Here is a 27,880-nt window from a genome sequence, read left to right as displayed (position 1 = left end):
AGAGAAGCAGTTGCCAGGGGCACTAGGGAGGGGGAATGGAGAGTGACTACTTAACTGGGGTTTCTTTGGAGGTGATGAAAATAGTGGTGATGATTGTACAACCATGTGAATATTAAAACCAGGGTAAATTTTATGGTATGTGAATTATTTCTTTCTTACTAGAAAACAGAAAAAAATAATTTATTAAAAAAAAAAAAAAACTGGGCTTCCCTGGTGGTGCAGTGGTTGGGAGTCCATCTGCCAATGCAGGGGACATGGGTTCGGGCCCCGGTCCAGGAAGATCCCACATGCCATGGAGCGGCTGGGCCCGTGCGCCACAGCTACTGAGCCTGCGCTCCAGAGTCCACGTGCCACACCTACTGAGGCCCCCGCGCGTGGAGCCCGTGTTCCGCAACAAGAGAAGCCACCACGAGAGGCCCGCGCACCGCAATGAAGAGTGGCCCCCGCTCGCCCCAACTAGAGAAAGCCCGTGTGTAGCAACGAAGACCCAACACAGCCAAAAATAAATAAATAAAATAAAAATAATTTTAAAAAAAACTGCCATGGCCACCTGACAGGCCTAGGAATGAAAAAAAAAAAAATCACAGTGTACTTAATAAATACTAGTTTTACATATTTTTCATTTCCCTATAAGTTTATACTCAACAATAAGAGTTTTTAATGTCTTGACAAAAAATTTTAAAGGTCACAGAACAATTTTTCCTACTGATTATTAAGATCACTGTATATGGTTTCAGCTTATATATTCACTTTTACAGTCTCAAAGTATCATGCAAATTGAGTACTGCCTGTATAGTGACAGAAAAAATCTCATCTGAAGCATCTTTTGAAGAAGTGTAGGATGTGATTACCTACCTGTAATTCCTCTGCTGTGGAGACATCTAGTCCTGTTAGATCTTGTATTCTCATATTAATTCGAGACACCACAGGGTTTTCATAGCCAGAGAGCCAGGCACTAAAAACAAGAAGAAAATTATTAGTTTTACTGATAAAGTTTCAATACATGAGGACCAATAGCTGTCATTTAAAAAGCCATTATATACAGGACATTAAGGCTTTATCTATAGGCATTTACTTCATTTACTTCTTTGATACAATTTTTACTAATGATGTTATAATTTTTAAAAGATGTTACATTCTACAGTTAGAGGTTGGAAAGGGAAAAAAACTAATATCATTTATTACTGAGTTTTTATGAAAACAGATTAATGTAAGAAGACTATATAGGACTATCTACACTGAGAATTTTTTTTAATTCTGGAAAAATACATACATCAAAATGAAAACAACTGTTCCTTTTAGATAAGGTATAGGAACTGGCCAGGGTGAAGGTCATAGGGGTTTTAGCCTGATTTATATGATTCTAATGTTTTATAAGAAAAATTAATGTATTACTTGCCTAAATAAAAAAGTTTTAAAAGGTACCCAACACACCCAGTAGGATGGCTATAACCAAAAAGGTGTACAATAATAAGTGTTGGTGATGATGTGAAGAAATTAGAACCCTCATATATTGCTGGTAGGAATGTAAAATGGTGCAGCCACTTTGGAAAACACTTTGGCAGTTCCTCAAATTGTTAAACACAGAGTTACCATATGACCTAGCAATTCCACTCCTAGGTGTATACCAAAGAGAAATTAAAATGTGTGGTCATACCAAAACTTGTACATAAGTATTCATAGTAGCATTATTAATAATGGCCAAAAAGTGGAGATAATACAAATGTCCATCAACTGATGGACAGATACTAAAATGTTATATATCCATAAGACAGATTATTGTGTCATGAAAAGGAAGTAATGATACATGCCACCACATGGATGAACCTTGAAACCATTATGTTAAGAAAGATAAGTCAGACACAAAAGGTCACACATTATGATTCCATTAATATGAAATGTCCAGAACAGGCAAACCAATACAGAAAGTAGATTAGTGGTTGCCACGAGAAGGCGGTATTAAGGAATAACTCCTAATGGGTACAGGATTTTCTTTTGGGGTGGTGAAAATGTTCTGGAATTAGATAATGGTGATGACTGCACAGCTAAAAAAGACTAAAAACCACTGAACTGTATACTTTAAAGGGTGAATTTTACGGTATGGGAACTATAGCTCAATAACATGGCACAGCAAAATTCAACTCTCTCCTTTACATATGCTTTTTCCCAGTCTATCAGACTTTTTCTTTCTTCACTTCTCTCATCAAGCTTTGGTCCATCATTTCAACAGTATTCTTTTTTTTGGGGGGGGCCGTGCCACGCAGCTTGCAGGATCTTTGTTCCCCAACCAGGGATCGAACGTGTGCCCCCTGTAGTGGAAGCGTGGAGTCCTAACCACTGGACCGCCGGAGAATTCCCTCAACAGCATTCTTGATTAAAAGCCTAAACTCACCTGTCTGGCAAAAAACACAAGCCTGATGAATTTCTTTTCTCCAAGCTTATACCTATATCACCAAATCGTATTGGAAAAAGTCATGAGATAGGGCAGATATGTTCCACTAAAAATTCATGAACACTGGGACCTCCTTGGTGGCGCAGTGGTTAAGAATCTGCCTGCCAATGCAGGGGACATGGGCTCAAGCCCTGGTCCAGGAAGATCCCACATGCCGCGGAGCAACTAAGCCCTGTGCGCCACAGCTACTGAGCCTGCACTCTAGAGCCCGCGAACCACAACTACTGAACCCGCAGGCTGCAACTACTGAAGCCTGTGTGCCTAGAGCCCGTGCTCCACAACAAGAGAAGCCACTGCAATGAGAAGCCCGTGCACCACAATGAAGAGCAGCCCCCGCTCAAAGCAACTAGAGAAAGCCCACGTGCAGCAACGAGACCCAACGCAGCCAAAAAAAACAAAAAACAAAACAAACAATCATAAACACTAACTCCAAATGGGCCTTACTCTTTCTCTCGCCTCTATTCTGAATCCCAACCCACCTCAGACTCCTTTACTCAGTGGATTACATATCTCCTATGTCACAGATAAAATAGAAACCATACAATCTTTTCCTTATACATAGTTCATTCTAGTTCATTCCAGTTCCAAGAGGAGATTTCTCTCCATTATCTAAGGCCAATCCTCTGCCTTAGATTCTATTATCTCCTGCCATTTTAGGAACCATAAATCATTGATGAGCCCTTCTCTCTCTCATATAATCAACATCTCTTCTCAATAATTCCTCCCACAGCTTTTAACGGGGCTTTAGACTCTCCCATTAAATAAATAAGCAAAATTTTAAATTTAAATTTAAATTAATTAAATTTAAATTCTTTCCCTCAATTCTTTCTCTCTCCAGCCACCAACTTCTTTCTCCTCCATCTTCAAGTCAACCTTTTCACTGACTCCTCACTTCTCAATCCATTCCAATTTAGCTTTAGTCCCCATCACTCCATCAAAACTGCTCTTGCTAATATCTCACCCATAACCCTACTATGCTACTAAATCTAACAAGATTTTCCCATTCTCATAGTATTTGCTCTTTTAGTAAGATTTCAGAATGTTCATCCTTCTTGAAACTCTCCCCCTGACTCATTCATTCTCCAGGTATTCCTTTAGTCTCTCTGGATGTTCCCTCCTGGTCTCCCTCAGCCTCTCACACTGTATTTTGCCTTTCTCCCAGTGCCCCAGCAGCACTTATTCAACAATGTTTCTTCTTGCCCAAAGGCTAGTGCACATGCTCATCTCTACCCAGAGTATTCTTCTGCTTAACTTTGCAAATTTAAGCCTTTGGATTATCATTTTAGTCGTCTCTTCTTCAGAGGAGCCTTCCTTGACTCCTCCTGTGCCAGACCAGGTTTTTGTTTTGTTTTGTTTTGGGAACAGTAAGAGGAAAAAGTTTTTAAGTAATCACATGAAATTGACATGACATGCTATTAGAAGTGAAGGAAGATAAATAATACTGCTACAAAATTTACATTTCTCATTACAAAATTTACATTTCTCACATCCATTTCAGAGGAAAATGCATGAGGATTCCTCTTGATCTGATGGGCTGATTTCAGTAAAATCATTTTTTTTAATAGTAAATAACAGTATATTTTCTCAGACTGCTAAGAAGTGGTCAGAAAGGCAACTATAAAATCTATAATGAAAACAACTGACAGGATTAGGGCTGTTTCATGAAATATTAAGAACTATATCTCTTTTTTGGCTGTTAAATCAATGCACCTTTTCACTGGTAAAGCAATTGTTTGCTGTACCAGAGAAAAGGTGCACTGATTTAAAGAGCTTCTTCTTAAGTAATATACATTCAATTGTTCAAAACTGAAGTGAGTTTTCTTTCTAATGTTGCCCTCTTTTGGGGAACAAGCAAATATCTTTGTCTTTTGTATACAGTTAGGCAAATATTGTGAAATGCAGCTATTGTGATCTAAATTTTATTCCTTCACAATTAAACGGGGGCAATTATTATTATTAGGAATAAGCCTTTGAAACACTGCCAGCTTTTAAAACAGCAAGGCTTCTGAATAACTTCTCAAAACTAGCTTTCCATTTTGGTGCATGACCTGATACCTGACATATTTGATCTGTATTTTAGTCATTTCTTCTAATATCTACACTTTACCTTCAATAAGGGTTAGTGTTGTGGTTTCAAACAATTTTTACATATAATAGAGTAAGTTTTCATTTCACTGAATTGAGTTTTTCCACTCATATACCTGTGGAAGGTAATTTGAGCACACACATATTTGCATACATATTTGTGTGTATACATATACATTTTTTAAAGTAAGTCGCTTTTACCATTAAAGCTAGACAACAGGGGTAACTACGAGGAACAGTTTGTCTTCCTTAGAAATCCTTTTCTAGTTTGAGAAGGGCAAGTACAATTTGCTGAAGGATTTGATGAAGCTCTAGTCTTTTCATCATGTGTTAATCCCACACTGTCATGTCTTATCACCACAGCTACATACATGTCCACTTCCTCAGTAGCACTAGCCTCGAGGGTAATGTCTATCGTAAACAGGACATTGTTGACCGAGCACTCAATACTATTCACAATCATTCAGCAATTCATTCTCCACTTTGCCCAATCTTGGTATCAAAGTAACATTGACAACTCGCCAATATCTTCCTCTGTACACTGCCCAAGTACTAGTTTCTGTGCTCCCACACTCCCTGACGAATAGATATACACGTTCATTCCAGCTTCTCCATTTCCTAACTGCTGGAACTACATCTTCAAAGAATGCTACTTTCATGCACCCAGCTGTGAATGCTGCTCGCCACGTAGCCCTGAAGTTATTTCAGTACCAAGGTCTTTCTGTCCAGAGACATTTGCCAGCACACATTATCTACCACAGCACAGACCATCTATTTTGCGTCATCCACTCCATTTCCCTGATGCTGCAGGGATCAGAATACCCCAACCCTATGGGAATCCTCTTCAGCCTGTTTCCTCAAAAGACTGAGGTCCTGGGACTTCCCTCGTGGTCCAGTGGGTAAGACTCCACACTCCCAATGCAGGGGGCCCAGGTTTGATCCCTGGTTGGGGAACTAGATCCCGCATGCATGCTGCAACTAAGAGTTTGCATGCCACAACTAAGAAGTCCACATGAAGCAACTAAGAGTCTGCGTGCTGCAACTAAGAAGCACGCATGGCGCAACTAAAGATCCCACATGCCACAACTAAAGATCCCACATGCTGCAACTAAGACCCAGCACAGCCAAAATAAATAAATATTAAAAAAAAAAAAAAAGATTGAGGTCCTGCTGACACTCCTCTTCTTTCCAAGAGGAAAGAAGTATCTTTGTCTCTTTGTTAAGATACTCAATGTTTTCTTTGATGTAAAGAAATTAAGTGTTCGTCACAAAACTAATCAAGCTTGTGGTACCTTTAATATCTAATGGATCACGGTGACTTTGGTGGGCACCTACTGGATGCTACTATGAGAATCACCCTAGATTGGGAGGTGGGAGGGTAGTGGCACCTGTGCCTGCAGAACCATCGTGGGCATCTCACAGCCCTCCATTAATCTCAGGGTTGGCAACTACCTGCAACCCGAAGCACATCAGGGAGACGCTACCTCCATGCATCTAGAAGTGGAGAAGGCAGCCACCCCAGTATGTTTTTATAGTACTACATATCCTTCCTTTGTGGCATTTATAACAATTGTACATTAATTTGTTATTTGATTAAGGTAAGACATCTTCATTCAACTACTAGTTCCAAATACATATAAATTCTGCCTGGTTTTGCTCACCACTATATCCATAGTGCCTGGCACATAGTAGATGCTCAATAAATATTTGCTGAATGAATGAATCCTGAAGACGTCTTAGAACTAATCCAAGATTTATTTTACTTTACCATAAGTATTTGTCTGATGATCTCATGCAAATTTATAGGGATTGGCCAAGTAGAATTCCTCTGTGTCACAGAAATAGGAAGAATCCAAGAATTTTATTTTTATAAAGGATGTAGCTGATAAATATACTAAGAACTTATTTCTTCTAATTCTGACCAAGTTCCTGGTAGAACTAATCTCGTATGTCAATGTACCTTTTTTGCCTAGCAACAATTTCATAGATTTTTGAATTTTATAAGCAACCAACTACTGACTTGATTTTTATAGATAACTGCAACACAAGATTGGCAAGTGTTCTAATAAAGTTTCAAACTAAATACATCTTGATAAAATAACTCTTCCTATTTCATCCTGGAACCTATCACCCAAGAGAACCTGTCTTCTGACATCTTCAACTCTCTTCTCCCTGCTACCACCAATTCTTAAGCATCTATTCTTACATTTTTCTCTTGTACTTTGGTAGAAGCATTATCCTTCAGCCTTTCAGAGGCTGCAGCGTCTATCCATACTTTTGAATCTACCTTTTCCATAGGCCTTACTCCAGCAGTTATTGGCTCCCTTTCTATCTTTAATCTTTTCCTTGCTTACTAACTCTTCAGACTGAAGTCCCCTGTTATCAAGAACACATTTACTTTTGCCATTTTAGCAAATTATCATTCCAATCTTTTACTTTTATAGTTTTAAAATTATGGAAGCAAGAAATGCTTGTTATATTCAACAAATGGTTCTGGGACACTGGATAACCATATGCAAAACAAAGAAGATGGACCCCTACCTCACACCATAATAAAAAAATTAACTCAGAAGGGATTAAAGACCTAAATATATAAGCTAACATTACAAAACTTTTAGAAAAAAAATTGGCGTATGGTTTACCTATGACCTCAAAAGTACAAGCAGCAACAACAAAAATAAACAGGACATCATCAAAATAAACGTTTGTGCCTCAAAAGACATGAATTTCAGAACAGCATTATTCATAATAGCCAAAAAAGTAGAAATAACCCAAATATCTATCAACAGATAAGATAGATAAAAGGTGGCATATCCATACAAAAGAATGTTGTTCAGCCATACCTTGAAAACATGCCAAGTGAGAAGCCAGACACTAAAAGTCCATGTAGTATATAAAAAATATCCAGAAGAGGCAAATCCATAAAGACAGAAAGCAGATTAGTGGTTGCCCAGGGCTGGGGCAGGGAGAGGACTAAGGATTGAGGGGTTATGGCTAAGGAGTATAATGAAAATGTTCTAAAATTAATTGTGGTGATGGATGCACAAGTCTCTGAATATACTAAAAACCACTGACTTGTACACTTCAAATGGGTGAATCAATAAAGCTATTTTTTAAAGAAATACTTATTATAAAAACTTCAAACACGGTGGCGCAGTGGTTAAGAATCCACCTTCCAATGCTGGGGACACGGGTTCAATCCCTGGTCAGAGAACTAAGATCCCACATGCCGCGGGGCAACTAAGCCCGCGCACTGCAACTACTGAGCCTGTGCGCCACAACTACAGAGAAGCCCGCGTGCCGCAAATACAGAACCCACGCTCTCTGGAGCCCACACACCACAACTGGAGAGCCTGCGTGCAACAACTATTGAGCCTGCATGCTCTGGTGCCCATGCACCACAACTAGAGAGAAGCCCACACACCACAACGAAGAGCCCCCGCACTGCAACGAAAGATTCCACGTGCCGCAACTAAGACCCAAAGCAGCCAAAAATAAAATTAAATAAATAAATAAACAAAATTTAAAAATTTTCAAACAGTATAAAAGTGTATGAAGTTCCTTTCCTAGTCCCACTCCCCACAGGTAAACACTATTAACAAATAGATATGTATCCTCTCAACAGTTCTCCCCCGTGTATAAACAAACATACAGAGAGAATTAAAAAAAAAAAAAAAAGGAGAATCCACCCTTCAACCTTCCACCATAATATACACATACACTTTTTCCCTCTGAAAATACTTCTGACATCTTTCCTAGTCAATACACATAGCACTGCCTCATTTTTTAAAAATTATTGTGGTTAAAAATACACAACATAAAATTAACCACTTTAACCATTTTTTTAAAATATGGTAAAATACACATAAAATTAACCACTTTAACCATTTTTAAGTGTACAATTCAGTGGTGTTAAGTACACTCACAAAGTCATGCAACCATCACCACCATCTATTTCCAAAACTTTTTCTTCATCGCAAACTGAAACTCTGTACCCATTAAACAGTAATTTGCCATTTCCCTCTCCTCCCAGCCCCTGGTAACCTCTTATACACTTTTTGTCTGTATGAATTTGCCTATTCTAGGTACCCCCTGTAAGTAGAATCATACCATATTTGTCCTTTTGTACCTGGCTTATTTCACTTAGTATAATGTTCTCAAAGTTCATCCATGTTATATAGCATGTATCAGAATTTCATTCCTTTTTAAGGCTGAATATAGTCCATAATTTGTTTATACCACATTTTGTTTAACCATTCATCCATTAATGGATACGTGGGTTGCCTCCACCTGTTGACTACTGTGAATAACGCTGTTATGAACATGGGTGTACAAGTAATCTGTTTGAGTCCCTTCTTTCAATTTTTGGGGGTATATACCTAGAAGTGGAATTTCTGCATCATATCATAATCCTATGTTTGACTTTGTGAGGAACTGCCAGCCTGTTTTCCACAGCAACTGTAACACTTTACATTTCCATTCCTCATTGTTTTTTAAATTACTGCTTTTCTTTATAAAATAAAATACCTTTAATTTCAAAATGACCATGAAGGTCAGTCAATAAAGCACTGGTTAAATAAGGTTGTTTCTAATTTTTCTCTAGTACAAACAATATTGTAACAGAAATTTCTGTATATCTTTGCGTACTTATGGGAATATCTCTGTAGGACAAATTCCTAGATGTGGAACTGCTAGATGACGTTTACATTTTGATAAATGATGTCAAATTGCCCTCCAAAAAAGTTTCAGTGATTTATACTTCTATCAACTGTTTATGAGAGTGCCCATTTCATAAAATCCTTGCCAGTATCAATCTTTTCAATCTTTGCCAATCTTAGAGGCAAAAATATTTTAATTTTTTTACTTTTTAAAAAAAGTTTTAATCTGCACTTCTTGTTATATCACAAATGACCTCAATAGAAGGTTTGAGGCTTAGCAGTTAAGCCTCAGATGAGAGAAAGTCATTGATAACTGCAGCTTAAAAATAAACTTATCTTAATTGTGGTTCTGCCATAGTCATTAGAGAGGAAAATGAGTTCTACATAGGAAGTTATTTCACTTAATTTGACTTTTACATGAAAACCTCTCCAAAATATACTAAGATTTTCCTAAGCTGGAGAACTCCATATGTTTAAAACATTTAATTCATCTAGATCCCACCCTTAAAGCATTACTGCTAATCCGTCTTCAGCAACATTATTGTAGACCTATCGGGTAGTTGAAGAAATTAGCTCTGAGTTGTTTTAAAAATTTAAAAATTCAGTGGAGACAATGATACTATAATATGTTAACTGTCAATTCTTTAGGATCTGGAAGTCTTACTCCTACATTAAATTAAGTAATCAGAAATCAACATTCTTTCTTCTAGTACCCAGTGCTTTAACTGAGTTAGAATGTAAAGTTATAGTATTTACTGTAACAGGAAAAAAATCATTTGAATAACATTCTTTATCTTTTGTACAATTATAATTGAAAATGTCAACTAAGTTTTACAGTGTTTTTTCCACAAAACATAATTTAGTGCCAGGAGAAAAACAGAATTCTTTCTCCAGATAATTTTATATGTGTCCCTCTTTTCCATTAATAACTAGATAACCCAAAATATATTTATTTTGTTCTTAATGACAGGAAAGTGAGAGCTAAGTTGTACATGCAGAGTAACACTGCAATATTTTTTTTTCATTTCTAATGAATTTCTACTGTTGAAAAATCTTTATTATTCTTTTAATATATGCTTTTTAAACATATCACTGGAATGCTTTATTTAAGTAAGGAGAAACATTCTCACACTGCATGACTGTATTTCTAATACTAAGGAAGGCATGCTCAAGTAAATAGACAACACCATTTTGGAGGTTTTGAAGACTGTTATAAAACCTCCAAAGGAAATATGATTAATATAACTTGACTGCCACTATGTGATTTTTTGCAAAGGCAAAAGATAATGCAGGGCCCAAAGTGCCAATTACAGAGGGCAAAACTTTCAATAATTCTTCTCTAAGTGCTTAATAGTTAACAAAGAAAGGCTAATCATCCAAACTGGGAATTTATCCAGTCCCTTTGTTTCTTAGTGGGACCATTATACAACACTATAGATCTATCCATTTCAGTTATCTCAATCTGAGAACCCCTGTTCTACCCAATAGAAGGCAATGCTGTTGTTAAGAGTTAGGCCAGGGCTTCCCTGGTGGTGCAGTGGTTGACAGTCTGCCTGCCAATGCAGGGGATGCGGGTTCGAGCCCTGGTCTGGGAGGATCCCACATGCCGCGGAGCAGCTTGGCCCGTGAGCCACGGTTGCTGAGCCTGCGCGTCTGGAGCCTGTGCTCGGCAACGAGAGGCCGCGATAGTGAGAGGCCCGTGCACCGCGATGAAGAGTGGCCCCCGCACCTCGATGAAGAGTGGCCCCCGCTTGCCACAACTAGAGAAAGCCCTCGCACAGAAACGAAGACCCAACACAGCCATACATACATACATACATTAAAAAAAGAATGTAAGCAGACAAGAATAGCATTAAAAAAATAAAAAATAAATAAAAAATAAAAATTAAAAAAAAAAAAAAAAGAGTTATGCCAATTTGGACTTCCCTGGTGGCGCAGTGGTTAAGAATCCACCTGCCAATGCAGGGGACACGGGTTTCAGCCCTGGTCTGGGAAGATCCCATATGCCGCTGAGCAACTAAGCCCATGCACCACAACTAGTGAGCCTGCGCTCTAGAGCCCACAAGCCACAACTACTGAGCCCACGTGTCACAATTACTGAAGCCCGCACGCCTAGAGCCTGTGCTCCACAACAAGAGAAGCCACTGCAATGAGAAGCCTGTGCACCGCAACAAAAAGTAGACCCTGCTCGCCACAACTAGAGAAAAGCCTGTGTGCAGCAACAAAGACCCTACACAGCCAAAAATAAATAAATAAATTTATTTAAAAAAATTATTCATTAAAAAAAATTATGCCACTTAAAAAAAAAATCTGATATCATTCAAAGCTATTTGCGGGGTGGGGGGGTGGCAGTGGGATGAATTGGGAGATTGGGATTGACATCTATACACTAATATGTATAAAATAGATAACTAATAAGAACCTGCTGTATAAAAAATAAAATAAAATTTAAAAAAACAAAGCTATTTGCATTGCCCTCTATATTGTAAAAATATTAATATATTTTTACACTGTATTTGCTCCTTATTAACATGGGGAAAATTAAATCTTAAGCATAATAAAATATCATAGTGTAGGAATCTGTACTTGAAAGTAAAAAAAATGAAATCACTTCCAAGAAGTGATTCTGATTCCACCAGAATCAAAGAAGCTTTTTCTATCATACTAAATAGACTGTTTATTTGCATATCTCATTATTTATATTGCTTTAACTGGACTTATGAGCTCAAATAACTAAACTGTCTTCTCAGAGCATACAACTGAACGTTTACCTCTCAAAAACTAAAATTCCGTTTCTCTGATTTAGCCAAAATTATTAGCTTCTCCATTAACAAGTTGTAGTAAATTTCTTTTTTTTAATATTGGAAAAGACAGAAAATGATTTGCCAAAAGTTCACAGATAGTCAATAAAGTAAATTAAAACTTTATGTTTTTAAACAGTAATGGATTTCCACACATACTTTGCCCAAAGAAAATTCTATTTGCTAGAACACTGGAACATATTTTTACTTCCACAGATGATGATGCAATCACTTAAGAAATTTCTCAAAATACAGATATTTGAAATTCCCTTCTGAGCCTTTCAAAATACAGATGTTCCCAGAGTAAAAGGGATCACATTAACTGACATCAGTACACATAAACTCTTTCTGCTATTTTGCATTTGAGATGCCTTCTTCAGAGGCATAAAATACGAAGGAAACAGAAAACACTCATTTATTACACTTGTAAAATCTTCAAATTCAGATTTACAGTGATGGGTAGAAAATGTCTTGACATAGCTATTAAATTTCCAAAATAGTAGAAACTTTTAATTTGTTAAAATATGAAATGTATTAGATATTTTATGGAGCAAATTCCTTCCTTAACAGTTAAGAGCTCTCTCTCAACATAAATATTTTATTTTTAAAAGGGCTGATGAACAATTTTCCTTAAGAGTAAAGATGAAAATCACTGTGCTGTGGAACTCTTTTTTTTTTTTACTACTTTACTATGTTGTTTTGAACACAAACACACACCCACACTGCATACTTTGCCAAGCCTGGGTGAATTTATTGTAGTGTTACCCAGTCTTCTAATGCTTCTAATGCTACTGGCTAAATATCTTCTGCTATTATAAATAATATGAAGTATCGTTGGGCCTTTCTCAAAAATCCAATAAAATTGCTTCTCAGAGCTATAAAATTATAATATTTAAAAAATAAGTTCAAAATATTTAGAGGTATTTAGTTCCTAACAGAGAAAAAATGTTTGTAGACCACCTTTCTGAGAGTAATTTATTTTGAATTGTTGGTAAAAGCCCAATGACTCTGTGGGCTGAATATTTTGTCAAAAGGTCTACTGTATATATAGAAAATTTCCAAAAATGACTTCTAGAACACTAAGTTCATAAAATTTTGTTTTAAAACGATTCCTAAAAACAGCAAAATCTGGAGAATTTAGATACTTACTAGCTTTATGACAGTAAAAATGCCTAACACCATGTAATCTGATAAAATATATAATGGATTTAGTTATTTTTTTAAAAATAGATAACGGCTTCATTTTTTTTAGACATGAATAAGGTTCTGTAAATGGAAAATTAGCTTACTCAAAACGAGGGTTACTTACTATGCACAGAAGCATTATAAACCATGGCTCAATATGTCTATCCAAATTAGTTACTGCAAATCCTTACCTTGTATTAGTGTTACTAAAATCAAAATCACATTATAGGAATGTGATTAGGGGCAAGGGGACAGGTAGTGGTATAGGGCAAACAGTTGGGAGATCAGAGTATGTGTGTGGGGATGCTGAAGGTTAATATGTGAAGGACATAAAGCTTTGCCTAAAAAGAGTAATTAAGGAAATGAAATCAATGCATTCTGTCTAGCCTTTATAGTACTTTTGCTATGACTTATAGCAACAATGTTAACTTTTTTTGTTTGAGTGCCTAAGATAGTTGTTAAAAATCTACGTACTCCTTTGCACAATTTTTAGTTGACAAATGAAATTTTTCATCGTAAGAGTTTCAGAGGATTTAATTCTGTCATTCTGAAAACAGTGGTAATTTCTGAAAAATGATTACTTGTTTTATGTATCCAGTGGACTCTAAATACCATAATGATTTTATGCCCACCATCATCCACTTTATAAAGAATACATTAATGAAGCATTTTTTAAAAACTTGGAAATTTTACATTATTCTTTTCTTTTTTTCCTTGAACTTGCATTTTCATTCCATTCTTATCTTAAAACAGTGGTTCTCAACAGGGGTAGAGAGGTGGAGTTCCCAGGCATGGTGGTGGGAATTTTGCCTACCAGGGGACATTTGGCAATGTCTGAAGACATTTTTGATTGTCACAACTGGGATGATGGGTGCTTCTGGCATCCAGTGGGCACTAGAGATGCTGCTAAACATCCTATGAGGCTCAGGTCAGTCAACAAACAACAATCATCTGATCCAAAATGTCAATAGTGTTGAGGTTGAGAAGGCCTGTCCTAGAGTGATATATTTCTATGACCAAAAGTCTTTTTATTCATCACATTATACTTCTCTACAAGAAAAATATTTATGTAAACTGATAAAAATATAAATTTCCTATAACATAAAGGCCTAAGTGTTAAAAAAAAAAAAAAAAGTGTCTCCTAGAATGGTTTATTACAATTATAATTAGTATACATTAATCTAAAGAACATGATTAAACAATCATCATTAAATATAAAAAGTGAAAATATATTAAAATATTCCTAATGAGATGGATAAAGCTCATTTTGTTATTTTCAATTAGGTATTATATCTGTGAATAAATATTGCTACAATGAGACGGAATTCAGCTCAATGATACTTCTATTTTCATTTTTATGAGAGCTGAGAAACCTTTATGTAAATAAGTAGATGGAAAAGGAGTTCTGTTGAAATAATGTCACTTATTTTGTGAGCTCCTATATGTTATATACACTTATAAGTTATATAGTGACCTTTTACTAAAAATTATTTCAGTGATCTATCAGCCAATAACTTAAGGAGATTCTCTTAAATATTGTTAAAAGCAAAGAATTTGAAACCAACTGACTTGCAGAGGATTTGTTAGGTAATCCTTCAAGGCATTCATTTTCTCACTACCTACAGCTACTGAGTAACCCAGAGATTTTTCAACCCCTGCTTTACTACAAAGACCAAATTAGGCCTTGTTCAATGAAGACTCTTTGGGAACTTCCCTTACTTTAATATTAGAACACAACTTCACTTATCAGGTAGGGTTTGGGATATCTCAGCAGGCATTTTAAAATCTAGTAATTCCTATTAACTGCCCCATAACCACATCCATCATGAAAAGTCAGGCACGGGTGTCATCCAATACCTATGCCTAATAGCCTAGGTCTTAGAAATCATATGATGGGTTTTATGAAAATTAGATTCTCAAGAAAGAAAACAGTCCAAATATGACTAAAATTCTTCCCATTACTCCCTTACCTCTTAGATACTCTGTACTGTGCTGTGGTCAATTTTCCAGTCTCAGGGTCATGTACTGTAGCTCGGCTCAGCTACAAAAAAAGAGAAAGGACAAGGACTTACTCACGTAGCAGGCAATTTGGGGCTTTTGTTTTGTTTTGTTTTGCCAAGCCACAGGTGATTGGAAGGGTTCAGATTGGTCTGGATGGTAGGTAATGGTTTCGAATCAGCAAAAACATTTAGAAAGGTGGCAATAAGAAAAGCCACTTCCAAATCAAGAGAAAATGGGTTGACAGATTTTTGTTGTAGATTGTCCTTTCACTTTTTTTTTTAAAAATCATTTGAAGCTCTATGTAAATTTTTTATAGCACTGGGTTTCACAGGTGCTTTCTCAGATCTAGAAGTTTAATGTTCTTTAAATTATTTGACAAAAGAATAACTAGTGGTCTCTTTAGTCTCTTTAAATTCATTTTTTAAAACTCTCACCAAGCTATAACTGTTGTTAAATCTCTCTGGTGAAGTAAAAGGCAACTAAACTCAGAAGCAATAGCATTTGGAAGACTGAGATCTGAAGCATAACTCTGTTCTTTCCATTGCCAGCTTTTAAGTCAGCAAGTTTTTTAAAATAAAAACTCCAACAGGAGAAATAGATTACTCCAAAATGACAATGTTATTTTATAAGATGCATGAACAAATGCCAATACAATCATCATGAAGAATGATGTGAATTCACCACAGCATTTATGAATATGAGAGAACTACATAAACAAAGACTACTCCCAGATTAATCCAGGCTGCTGCTTTCTTTCCCCCCATCTTTGGCAAGAAAAAGAAAACAAGTATAAAAGCCATTTCCCGGATATTTGATTCCTAACCTGAAGAGCGATGCAAAGCATATTAACTCCCTAAAAATAACAGACCAATTAAATATTAAAAACAGAACTTCTAGTTAAAGGGAAAGACCTGTGAAACACAAAGCAGTTTATCCATGCATAAAAATAGGTGGTGACTTGACTGGAGACTGAAAATGACCTACTTCCCTTAAATGAATAATTCCTGTAGGATGTACAAAACACTCATTAGAGGGCAGAATATGCAGCATACACATCTCTTACCTTTTGCTAATTCTGTAATGTACCGTCTCCAAGTCTCCTGTTATTGGGTTTGAAATGGTGGCTCGCCTCAGCTGTGAAGCCAACCATCAAAATAGTTGCATTATAAAACAAAAAAAAAAAAATGAATCACATTTATCCAATCAGTCAGAATTCTGGGATTTTTTTTTTTTACAAAGGAGGCTAAAAAGAGAAAATAATTCCATAGACTTCCAGTCACCTGTGTTTAGCCTTGAAAGCCTGTTGATTTTTAAATTTTTTATATTTTTAAAAGTTCTTTAAAATTTTTTGTTTTTGTTTCGCATGAATGGAGGGTACACAAACAAAAGAGACTGGAAATTAAATTTCTTTCAACTGTTAGAGGACGTGAAGTGAGGAAAAGAAATTTCTAAAATTTGAAGTCTAATTTATAGTTATAAGAATGGCTATTTGCAGTTAATAATCCATTCCAAACTTTTTGTTTTAATTTTCTCGGTGATGGAAATGTTTGCAAAGATAATGTTCAAAATTTGTTTCAAGGTCATCTTTTCTTCCTTCAAGATGTAAATAAACAGTGAAATAATCTTGGATGAGCACAAAGACAGATGAAAAGAACTCATAAATGTTAAAAAACAGAAAGAGAAGACAGCCAAGATAATGATTTTAAACTTTTTTCTAAAAATGAAGGATGATTCAGATGTTAACAAAAGAGTATAAAATTTTTATTGCCATTGAATTTCTTGATCAAATAATCCAACTGAGGCATCCACTTTGAAGATTGAGGCCTCCAAACCCAGAAATATAAGACTTGATCTCCAAGCTGAAATGAATTCCTAATAAATATTCTACCAAGGTAATTTTGGTTTACTGACCACAAATAGTGAAGTACAATCCAAAAGAGAATGACAGAATATGACGTGATTATAAGTGGCATTCTGCTTAAGAGATTTATAAGAACTCCCTTGGACAACATCCATACATATTAGACTGGCCTTTTCCATTTAAAATGTAATCTTTAGTAAAAAACAAAAAGTACCCATTTGGAAAAGTAGTAAAACTTAACAACAACAACAACAAAAATTCTGACTTCAAGTTTATTCTACAGTACAGATATCCAGACAACTCAACTTTTATGATATAACACGGAACAGCAAACTGTGGTCCATGGGCCAAATTCATCCAGCCACCTGCTTTTAAAAATAAACTTTCATTGGAATATAGCCACATTCATTTATGTATTTTCTATGGCTGCTTTTGCACTGCAACAGCAGAGGTGAGTAGTTATATAACAGGCTATACAGCCTGCAAAACCTAAAAAAATATTCACTACCTGGACCTTTACAGAAAAATTTGCCAATTCCTGTGTAATAATCGAGCAAAAATATTCCTAGTGTTTATTTAACAATCTCTTTATGAAAATGATGGCGGTTTGTATTTTACTATCAATAAGACCAAACAGATTTTAAGAACAAGCTGATGGGAAAAAAGGCAAGAGCATAAAGGGCAATCTTTCTCACACTCTCGCAAAAGAAGAATTTCTATGCTAAACACTAAGTTTATAGGATTGTGTTTACAATAAATTGTTTTTCTTATTACGATAAATGACGTGGGTTGAAGTCAGAAAACTATGATGTCATTATTTCAGATTAGCAAGATGTTTGTACCTAGTTATATCCTTCTAGTAATAATGTACCTAAACAGGAATAAAAATACTTCAAGTATTATTTCAGATAAAACTATAGAAGATATAAAAAGTTGGTCTTTGATTAGTCTCTGAGATTAAAGGACCCCAAAGTACATAGAAAACTTTTTCAGGAAGATGCTGAAACACAAATTTGTCAAGTGTGAATAAAAATCTCATCTATGATTTTCATAAATAAGGGCTTAAAACCCAGTTGCAAGGTATGTTATTTGTGTTGATAACAGAGAACAACTGGTACAGAGCTTAGTTAATTCCATTAGTTTGCAACAACAATATCTAAAACTATCTATGGGCTTATTGCCACGTCAATTATCATTTTTATAATCTTGCAAAGGAAAAAACTGAAACACCGGTAGAGTAAATTGAGGAGAGAAAAAAAGAAAAAAATTATTTACCCTTGGTTTTGCTAGATCTTTAACAATTTCAATTTCTGCATCAGAAATAATATCATGGAAGCGAATAATACGAGGCTTGTCCCACTCATCCTCCTGTTTGGCTGGAGCCAGAATAAATTTAGGATTCCGGTTTCCATCATGGTAGCGGCAAAAGAGTTTTTTCTGTCTCCGAGGAGTCTAAACATAAAGTTAAAAAAATTATAAATATATTAGAGTAATAGTATTTTTAATGCTTGTTCCTATGAAGATAAGAAACAATAATCATGCTACTGTATACACAGAGTATCTGAGGAAGAACACACAAAAGAAACAGTACCCTGCAAATATTCTGCATCAAATGGGACCTTCAGGATTTTAAAAGTTTTATTAATGATTATTTTCTGGAAGAGATGATAGGCCTTAAATTTTTAAAAGGTGAGGTTTCTCTTTAACCCCTTCTCTCATCAAAATAAAGTTCAGGCATTGTAAATATGAAAGAAATAATAAAATATTTATAGAAATATGAAATGAATGACCAGCACTGCTCCAAACTTCACAAAGTAACTGGGAAGCACTCAGAAAGTTTCTAAAAGAAAAAAAAAAGAAAAGAAAACAAAACCTAACCAGGTTTTCCCAAATACCTCCCAATTTTAAAAAAATTTAAGGGATTTTTTTTTTTAAAGTAAAGAAGAAAATGGGTAGCTCTGAAAAAGAGAAAATAAGTTATTAAACAAAGAAGCCAGGTGCTTTTACTAGCAGGTATTAAAGACAGAGTGGTCAACAAAACAAATAAATGTTCCTTTCAATCATCTATGTATTATATTAACTAAGTAAGTTATTCCATTGCTGATTCTTCTCTTGATTAAACAAGTATTTCATATTATGAGGTAGGAATAATATTAGTTTTGGTTTTAATTATCAACTATACAAAAACAAATAATGATTCATGTTTATTCTTGTACTTTATTTACCTAGAATCAAATCCAAGGTTTTATATCAAATAAGTTTTTTATATGATGATGAGATGAATTTAACTATTCTGAGAAAAAGGATGCTCTTTTGATCTGGGGCAGAGTTGACATGTGTGTGTTACATCAACAAACTGGCAAATTAACAGACTTCTGTTTTTATATCTGTAGTTCTATTTTGCTCTCTTCTTTAAGAGATTCTAAGGGCAATAAAAAATATCTGCTTACTATTGGAAATCTGAACACTGACTAGATATTTGATGATACTATGGAACTACTATGAATACTGTGATACTGGAAATACCATGATAATGGTATTGTGGTTATTTTTTAAGAGTCCTTATCTTTAAAAGATACACACTAAAATATTTAGATGTGAAATTTTTAAAAAATGTTTCATGAGTCTAATTTGTATTTACTTATTAGCTCCCAAAGCGAAAGTAAACATGTTCTTCTGGGAATCCACAAACTTATCAAAAATGTCAACATAAATATGATCTACTTATTTGCTGTTAGAGGTTAGGCTGTCAACAGTGAGTCATCAAATACCAGGAAGTCATCAACATAAAAACATAAAACCCAGCTTCAGTTTAACAGTAGTAGAGAAAAAGATACACACTATTCAAATGTTTTCACTTAAAAGTACTCACTTCAAAAATTCACTAACTCCTTCTACGCATGCCTGCTTTCAACTGAACACTAGTACCACATGCTATTCCTTAAATAAGGATTCCATGATCAATTAATGTTGAGAAACAAAGTATATCCTATTCATAATGCACATTATCATAAAAGGATCTGAAAAGTCCTAAGGCTGAACAAAAACTATGTTCCCCACGCTTGAACTTTATTATTTTTGGCCTATTACCTATTAAGTATCCTGAAGCACTGGTAATCTGAGTACAAATGCATAAATATAGATATACAATAAACAAAGCGATATTTATAGACACATTTTAGTATTTTAAAGAATAAATGTTAAAGCCAAAATCTGTTTAAAGTCTTTGTGCATTTTTAATATTTCTTAAATAGATGAAAACATTTCACTAGGCAATCTTGTCTAGGTTGACTAGGAGCAGAACCAAAAGAGATCACTGTATAGATAAATCCATTGTTTCACAGGGTGGGTTAGAATGGTATATTATTTCTATTTAAGATTGCTGAAATCTTTTTTGCATTAAGATATAAGAAAAAACTTTATCACTTCCCTTAAATTATCTGATTCTTCACCTTAAAAACCCTGTTTTAATCTATGAAAAGGGTAATAATTACCAAAAATGCATTATAATGGTATATGATTCACAAGTTTTGTTTTAAAGCTATTTTACTAAGAGTTGGAGCATATTAAGTGTGACTCCTCAATAAAGTGATGTGGCATACTGTAATACTTTATCAATAATTCTGATTTTTATCACAAAAGTTTAAAAATAAAAGAATTCTGAAATCTCTCTAGAACTATGTACAAACACGCACACACATGCACTTCCACACACACACAATTGGCTTTTCCACTTTACCATTTTGATACCCTCCCCACGGCACAGCATTTCGTACTTCTGTCTCTCTGGCAGGTAATCCGCAGCAACCCCTTTTTTCTTCGGTGTGGTTTTCTGATCAGATTGATCATCTGAAGCAGACTTATTGGCATCTTTTTCTTTAGCCATTATATACTCAAAATATTTTAAGTTACCATTAGCTCTCTGATGTTCAGGATCTATTAGAAAAGAAAGAAAGCATGTCCATGAGTAAGCTTACAGTTGTTCAAGCATCAGAATACAACAATATACAAGTGGAGGAATATATAAATTTACCTTCCAAACCAGGATGCTTTTGAGAGTGAAAGGAGGCACTAATGAAAATTATTATACCAAAACAATAGGTGTAAACCTGTACTGCCCCAAGCACATCAAGACATATAGTCACCCTATACAAAAAGAGTTCTGGAGATGGAAATCAGCCGTTTATTTCAAAGTAGCAATTACCGCTTCTACTTTGAGAATGTTCCATGTGAGAAGTTACTAATCAGCTTTGATGTCAAATGAATTTTCAAGTATTACTTATTACACTTATTTGAGGCAATGGAAAAGATTTTTCTGAGATTGAATGTAATGACCATGGGGAGGACAAGGTATACATTTCAAAAGCAACCTTTACCACAGACACACTATAAACACAGAACACAGTCTACTTCTGAGGGCTGAGTGGACTTCCATCCCAAAATTCTAAGTGAGACGGAAAAGAGAAACTAAAAATATAATTTTCAAATAAGCCAGAATCCACTAACTGCCTTGGAATTGCTAGTCATAATTGTTAGCTATCTTTTAGTAGGGGAAAGGAGGACTACTCCACCTATCCAGGAGAAAAAAATCCAAACCGCCACGCACACACAAATGAAAAAGACAGAACAGAACACAGAAACTTCATTTGTGACATTAATTGAAGTGTTTAAAAAATCTAGCCTTAGATTTGTAAAATACTTCTTGTCTTTGAGAAACTGCTCATAATATATGTTGTGATACACACAATATGAGTCTACTTTTGTAAAAGAAAGGGAAAAGGGGGGAGGGGGTATACTATGAGGAAACAAAAAAAATTGGTGGGTATCTCCGAGTGATTGGCTCTGAGTGATGACTCTTCTGTATCTGTTTCTACTTTAAAATTTTTTCTACAATGAATGAAGTATTTTTTAAGTCAGGAGGAAAAATATCACTAAAAAATACTGGGAAAAAAAGGGTAATTGAATAAATATCTCAATTTATTAATTCACTCAACTAAGAAATAACCTAATTATCAAAAGCTTATTTTCAGATGACCAATGTTTTTGAACTGTTCGACTCTCCTAACATACACATATTTACCTATTCATAAAAAGAATTTTTTTTAAGTTTTAGAGCTTCATTATACACCAAAGACCACATGAATTTTTTTAGCATACAACTCCACCACAGATTCTGAGTTAGTAGGTCTGGCATGGAGATCAAGGAATTTTCATTTCTAGTAAGTATCCAAGTAATTCTGATGCATGTGGCCCCTGGCTCATACTTACAGAAACACTACATCTCTGTTCAAAATACTAGTGGTAAAATCTTCATAAGATATCATATTTTCCTAACATTTGAATATGACAATCAAATATATTTCCAGTCTATTTACTTCTATGAAAGAATTTCAACCAGAGGATATAAAATGGAAAATCTCATGCATGTGCCCTCAGGACCACAAAACTTAAGGACTGAGAGACTGATTTCCCATAAATGCCTGATTTTCAGAAAACTGATAATATTGGAATTTTCTTAAATTATAGGGAATTGGTCAGGGGTTGCCTCATATCAATCTTAGGAAATGTTGCTTATGGTTTCCAGGGGCATGAACAAGAAATCACCCAGGTTGAGTTAGTCTTAAAAGTAAGCTGAATTGAGCTTTGTTTGTATGACTGGACTGCTTTTGTCTGCTTAGGGAATGTTCAACGCTAGTCCCCATTTGTTTTTGATTTGAACAGACTCTAACTGAACTCTCCCCTCTTTACATTCCCTGCCCATAAACATAGCCTACCCCAATCCCTCAATGGTCTCACCTGTAGCTTCCTACATTTTGCAGGTCCTGAATGCAATTCCTCTGCTATTACTGACTGAACTCATCTTTTTGACAATTTTGAGTGTGCCTCATTTTACCTTTTTATTTAAGGTTGACATTTCAAATCACTATTTCTGAATATGAAATGCAATAAACCAAAAACTTCCTTCAAAGGACACCAGTCTATATTTAATATGGCAACAGGGTAAACAAATATTTTTGACTGAGTTAGCTAGGTTAGATTCAATTTTGAAATTCCTGAAGAGTACAGAGCAGAGAAACACAGCTACTGTTGTAGTACTGTTAGGTGAGAAAGACCAGTTGCCATTTATTTAGAGGATAAACAGAAAGATAAAGTACATCTGACAGATGAGCTCCTGACTTATGACAAATAAAAAGTAACAAAGCTATATGACAAATATATACAGTCACACATAATTATAATTAGTATATCTATATATCCACCAATACATCTTTAACCTTGAATTAGGCCAAATTAACATACCTAGTTCAAGAAGCTTCTTTGTGAGCAAAAGTGCCTTATCCATGTCTCCCTGCTGGTACACCGCATAGCTCAAATAATCTAGAACAGAGACTTCATCAATGGTAGAAACCTCGCCTTCATCCAGCTGCCTTAGTGCTTGTTCCATCCACAGTTCTGTATGGTAATAATCTGCTTCTGTGTAGGCCACTTTGCCCAACTCAAAACAGTCCTCAACTGTTAGAAACGATTTGTGTTTTACTCCTATGGAAACAAAATACAGAGAACTTTAGGAATCTTAATACTATTATATATTTATTTAGGACTACACAGCTTTCAAAGTACTCTCTCGCTCTCATTTGAACCTCACAACAACCTTCTGAGGTAGGAAAAGCAGGAATTATCCTAAGCTTATAAACAAAGGAACAATCTACAAGGTAATGAAACATGGCGAGGATCACACAGCTAATAGGTAATGTGGGACCTATAGAACCCGAGACTTCAGTTATCAGCCATCATACCAAAACGAAGCATCAATTAAGTTGAAGCATGCAATTTTCCAACACAGCGGGAATCACCATATGAGATATATCTAACTCTTAACCAACAATCTGGGCAAGGGATAAATGGACAGGAAGAGAGACAAACCTTTCAATTGATTCTTTCCCCTCTTCCCTTCCCCTACAGTAATCCTTTTCAAAAGCACTAATGGTATGTAATTTACATACCATAAAGTTCACCCAGTTAAAGAATCCAATAGTTTTTAGTATATTCACAGAGTTGTACAACCATCACCATAATCTAATTTTAGATCATTTTCATCACCCCAAAAAGAAACTCTGTAACCATAAGCAGTCACTACCCATCATCTCCCCTTTCCTGCCCTATCCCTAGACACCACTAATCTACTTTCTGTATCTGTAGATTTGCCTATTCTGGCTATCTCACATAAATGGAATCACACAACATATGGTCTTCCATGATTGGACTCCTTCACTCAGCATAATGTTTTCAAGGTTCTTTTTATTGCCAAATACTAGTCCATTGGGATAGACTACATTTTGCTTATCAGTTGATGGACATTTGAGTTGTTTCCACTTTTTTGGCTTTTATTAATAATGCTACTGTGAACATTCATGTACAAGTTTTTCTGTGGACACATTTTTTCATTACTCTTGAGTATATGTAGCACTGGAATTGCTGGGTCTTATGGCAACTCTATGCTTAACATTTTCAGAAACCGCCAAACTTTTTTCTAAAGTGGCTGCACCTTTTTACAATCCTACCAGCAATGTATGAGGGTTCTAATTTCTCTACATCCTCACCAATACTTGTTATTCTCCACCTTTATTATAGCCATTGTGGGTATGATGTAGTATTTCATTGTGGTTTTTAAATTTTATTTCCCTAAATGATGTTGAGCATCTTTCACATGCTTATTGGCCATTTGTATATCATCTTTGGAAAAATGTCTATTCAAATCCTTTTGCCCATTTAAAAATTTGGTTACTTGTCTTTTTATTATCGACTAATTGTTTGTTTCAAATATTGTACAATTACCATTACTTTCATAAGAATAAGGAAAAATAGAGAAAGAACTATAGAAAGAAATAAATGTAAAAAATATACTCTGAATGATAGCAACCATATAACACTGCATTTTTATAAACAGTAAATCAGGTGAGTTAAGAGGAGACTTTAAAAGCCTGAGTATTTTATGTTGTTTTTTGTGTATACCATGTTAAGTAAGCAACAGAGAGAAAATTACATCTGGACCACATATTCTGGGGTGGCCCAGAGGGAATTGCTTCTGATATAAAACACAGTTGATCCCTGAACAAGGGTTTGAACTGCACAAGTCCACTTATATGTGGATTTTTTTCAATAAATACACATATGTACTGTAAATGTATTTTCTCTTCCTTATGATTTTATTAATAACATTTTCTTTTCTCTAGCTTACTTAATTGTAAAAATACAGTATATAATACATGTAACATACAAAATATGTGTTAATCAACTGTTTAAATTATCAGTAAGGCTTCCGGTCAGCAGTAGTCTACTGGTAGTTAAGTTTTGGGAGAGTCAAAATAAGACACGCAGATTTTCAACTGCTCAGGGGGTCAGCACCCCTAACCCCAGCATTGTTCAAGGGTCGACTCTACCTAGAAATGCTGAATTAAATGTAACAATTATCCATTTGTACTATGGCCAAGTTCGCAGGAATTAAGCAAATTTCTTGGGGCCAAAACCAAAAAAGAACTTGAAACCTAGAGAGGTAAGCAGAGGATGAAGCTGCGTCTCCTCTGGAGGCAGTCACCAGATCAGAATACTAGAAGCTTGATTTTTAACCACCAAGAAAGGGACAGGAGATAAAGCCTCAGGCCCACGCAAAGTGACAAAGCAGACCCTTGAAGAACTACATCTTGAATGGAAGAATGAACTAGAAAAAAAACTCTGTCAGCTGGCAAAGAGAAACAACAAAAGAACTTATTTTTCCTCAGTCTTCACTGCAGGTAGGGGAAAAACAATCCCTTAGAACTCCACAGGCACACTTTCAGGGAGGTTTTCATTTCAAACATATGCTGTCTCCATGGTCTGGGAAACTAAAGCCAAGAATTTAACTTAAAGTAGTCGTAGGTTGGTAATGTAATAGGACAACTGGCAGAAGCAACATTTAAACTCTGCAAAATGCACCCTCACCTCAGGTTTTGCAGTATTCCAACACACAATCTGAAGAAATGCATACAATCCAAAATCACAAAGCACATGATGAAACAAGCCACTATGAGCAAAATTAGCAGAAACTATTAAAAACCAGTATTAGACATCCCCCAAGGTCTTCAGATGTTGGTGTTATCAGATTAAGAATACAAAAAAACTATGATTAAAATGTTTAAAGAATTTTTAAAAAATAGAAAATATGAACATGTAAGATACCCTAAAAAAGACCAGGCAGATTTGAGTGGGGGGAAGAAATAGAACTTCCAGAAATTAAAAATATTATCAATGAAATAAAGACATCTTGGTCAGGTTAAACAGCAAGTTAGACACAACAAAAAAGAGAATAATAAACCTAGAAGCGAGAACTGAATAAATTACCATGGGATAAACTACCCAGGATGCAGCAGAGAGGAGGAATACACATGAAGTTCTAGTTAAAAGACAAGAAAGAAAAAATAAGAAGACAGGGCTTCCCTGGTGGCACAGTGGTTCGGAGTCCGCCTGCCAGTGCGGGGGACACGGGTTCGAGCCCTGGTCCAGGAGGATCCCACATGCCATGGAGCAACTGGGCCCATGTGCCACAACTATTGACCCTGCACTCTAGAGCCTGCGAACCACAACTGCTGAAGCCTGCGCGCGTAGAGAAAGCCTGCGCGCAGCAATGAAGACCCAATGCAGCCAAAAATAAAGTAATTGATTAAAAAAAAAAAAAAAAAAGAAGAAGACAGAAGACAACAGCATGTGTCAGAAGAAGACAACAGAATGTGGAAAAGGCATTATTTAAAGAAATATTGGTGGACAATTTTCTAGAATTAGAATACATGAAACTTCAGGTTCAGGAAGCATAGAGAATAATAAGCCAAACAAAGTACATGCAAGGGCTTCTTAAAGATTTGTTTCAAGGAGGAAGAAAACAATTCCAAAAGAAAAGTCTGAGGTACCAAAAAAAAAAAAAAAAAAAAGATAACCAAAGAAATTGGTATACATTTAAAGAAAAGTGAGCCATCAGATTGGCAAAAATCTCAAAGTTTGAAATTTTTTTGGTGATGCTGTGGGGAAATAGGCACTCTCATATATTGCTGCTAGAAATACAAAATGACAGAACCATTATGGGGGGAAACTGGGACAATATTAGCAAATTTCCTATGCATTTCCTCTTTGATTCAGTGGCATCACTTCTAGAAAAAATATCCCAAAGATCACTTAGCAAAAAAACAAAATAATATATGCACAAGGTTAATGGAAGTATTATTTTTATAAAAGCAAAAGACTGCAAACAAACCAGATGTCCATCAATAGGTGCCCAGTTAAATAAACTATGGTAACTCCACAAAATGGAGTAACATGCAGCTGTAAAAAGAAATGAGGAGGATTTCTATATAGGATATGAAGTACTATCTAGAACATATCAATAAATTAAAATGCCAAAGTACAGGAAGTATTTATACCATGCTGCCTTCTCTGCTGACGTTGAGAGGAAATAGGAATATATATACATTTGCTTATATTTTCAAAAAGAAACAGTGGAAATGAAAAAGCTAATAAAGTGGTAGTTACATATAGGAAGAAGAAAGGAACAGGTTGAGGAGTACAGAAATGAAAGTAAGACTTCTGTCAGTGGACCTTATTAGTATAGTTTGGACTTTGAAAGAATATAAAAAGTTCTGCATAACTAAAACTAATATGAGAGAAATGGTGAAGGTGGTCAAAAGGTACAAACTCCCAGTTATATGATAAATAAGTCCTGGGGATGTAATGTATAGCATGGTGACTATGGTTAATAATACTGTATTGTATATTTAAAAGTTGCTGGAAGAGTAGATCTTAAAAGTCCTCA

General features: G+C 35.3%; 1 protein-coding gene, 1 long non-coding RNA gene and 1 pseudogene across 5 annotated transcripts in view; all 3 read right to left on the bottom strand.

Annotated features, from left to right (window-relative positions):
- The window catches only part of P4HA1 (prolyl 4-hydroxylase subunit alpha 1), an 87,031-nt gene that overhangs the window by 17,429 nt on the left and 41,722 nt on the right, over positions 1-27,880 (bottom strand). For 2 of the 3 annotated variants that reach the window (XM_082424518.1, XM_082424519.1), the window contains exons 6-10: positions 23,344-23,583; positions 20,783-20,979; positions 18,319-18,495; positions 15,152-15,222; positions 856-955 (exon numbers count right to left, since the gene is read on the bottom strand). In XM_082424518.1, the coding sequence (XP_082280644.1) occupies positions 856-955; positions 15,152-15,222; positions 18,319-18,495; positions 20,783-20,979; positions 23,344-23,583 (785 nt within the window). Of the gene's footprint in view, positions 1-855; positions 956-15,151; positions 15,223-16,245; positions 16,317-18,318; positions 18,496-20,782; positions 20,980-23,343; positions 23,584-27,880 lie in introns of all 3 variants that reach the window. The other variant, XM_082424517.1, reaches the window with a different exon arrangement.
- Positions 1-27,880, bottom strand: part of LOC309642731 — a 414,473-nt gene that overhangs the window by 347,190 nt on the left and 39,403 nt on the right. The window lies entirely within an intron of this gene.
- LOC309642894 (enolase-phosphatase E1 pseudogene) lies at positions 2,249-6,833 on the bottom strand (annotated as a pseudogene). The gene is made up of 2 exons: positions 6,744-6,833; positions 2,249-5,491 (listed from the first exon to the last, which is right to left on the bottom strand). The product of its transcript is annotated as an enolase-phosphatase E1 pseudogene (transcript).

Source organism: Balaenoptera physalus, assembly GCF_965194825.1.
Source record: "Balaenoptera physalus genome assembly, chromosome: 14".
Taxonomy (NCBI): domain Eukaryota; kingdom Metazoa; phylum Chordata; class Mammalia; order Artiodactyla; family Balaenopteridae; genus Balaenoptera; species Balaenoptera physalus.
This window is presented reverse-complemented; position numbering and strand designations above follow the sequence as displayed.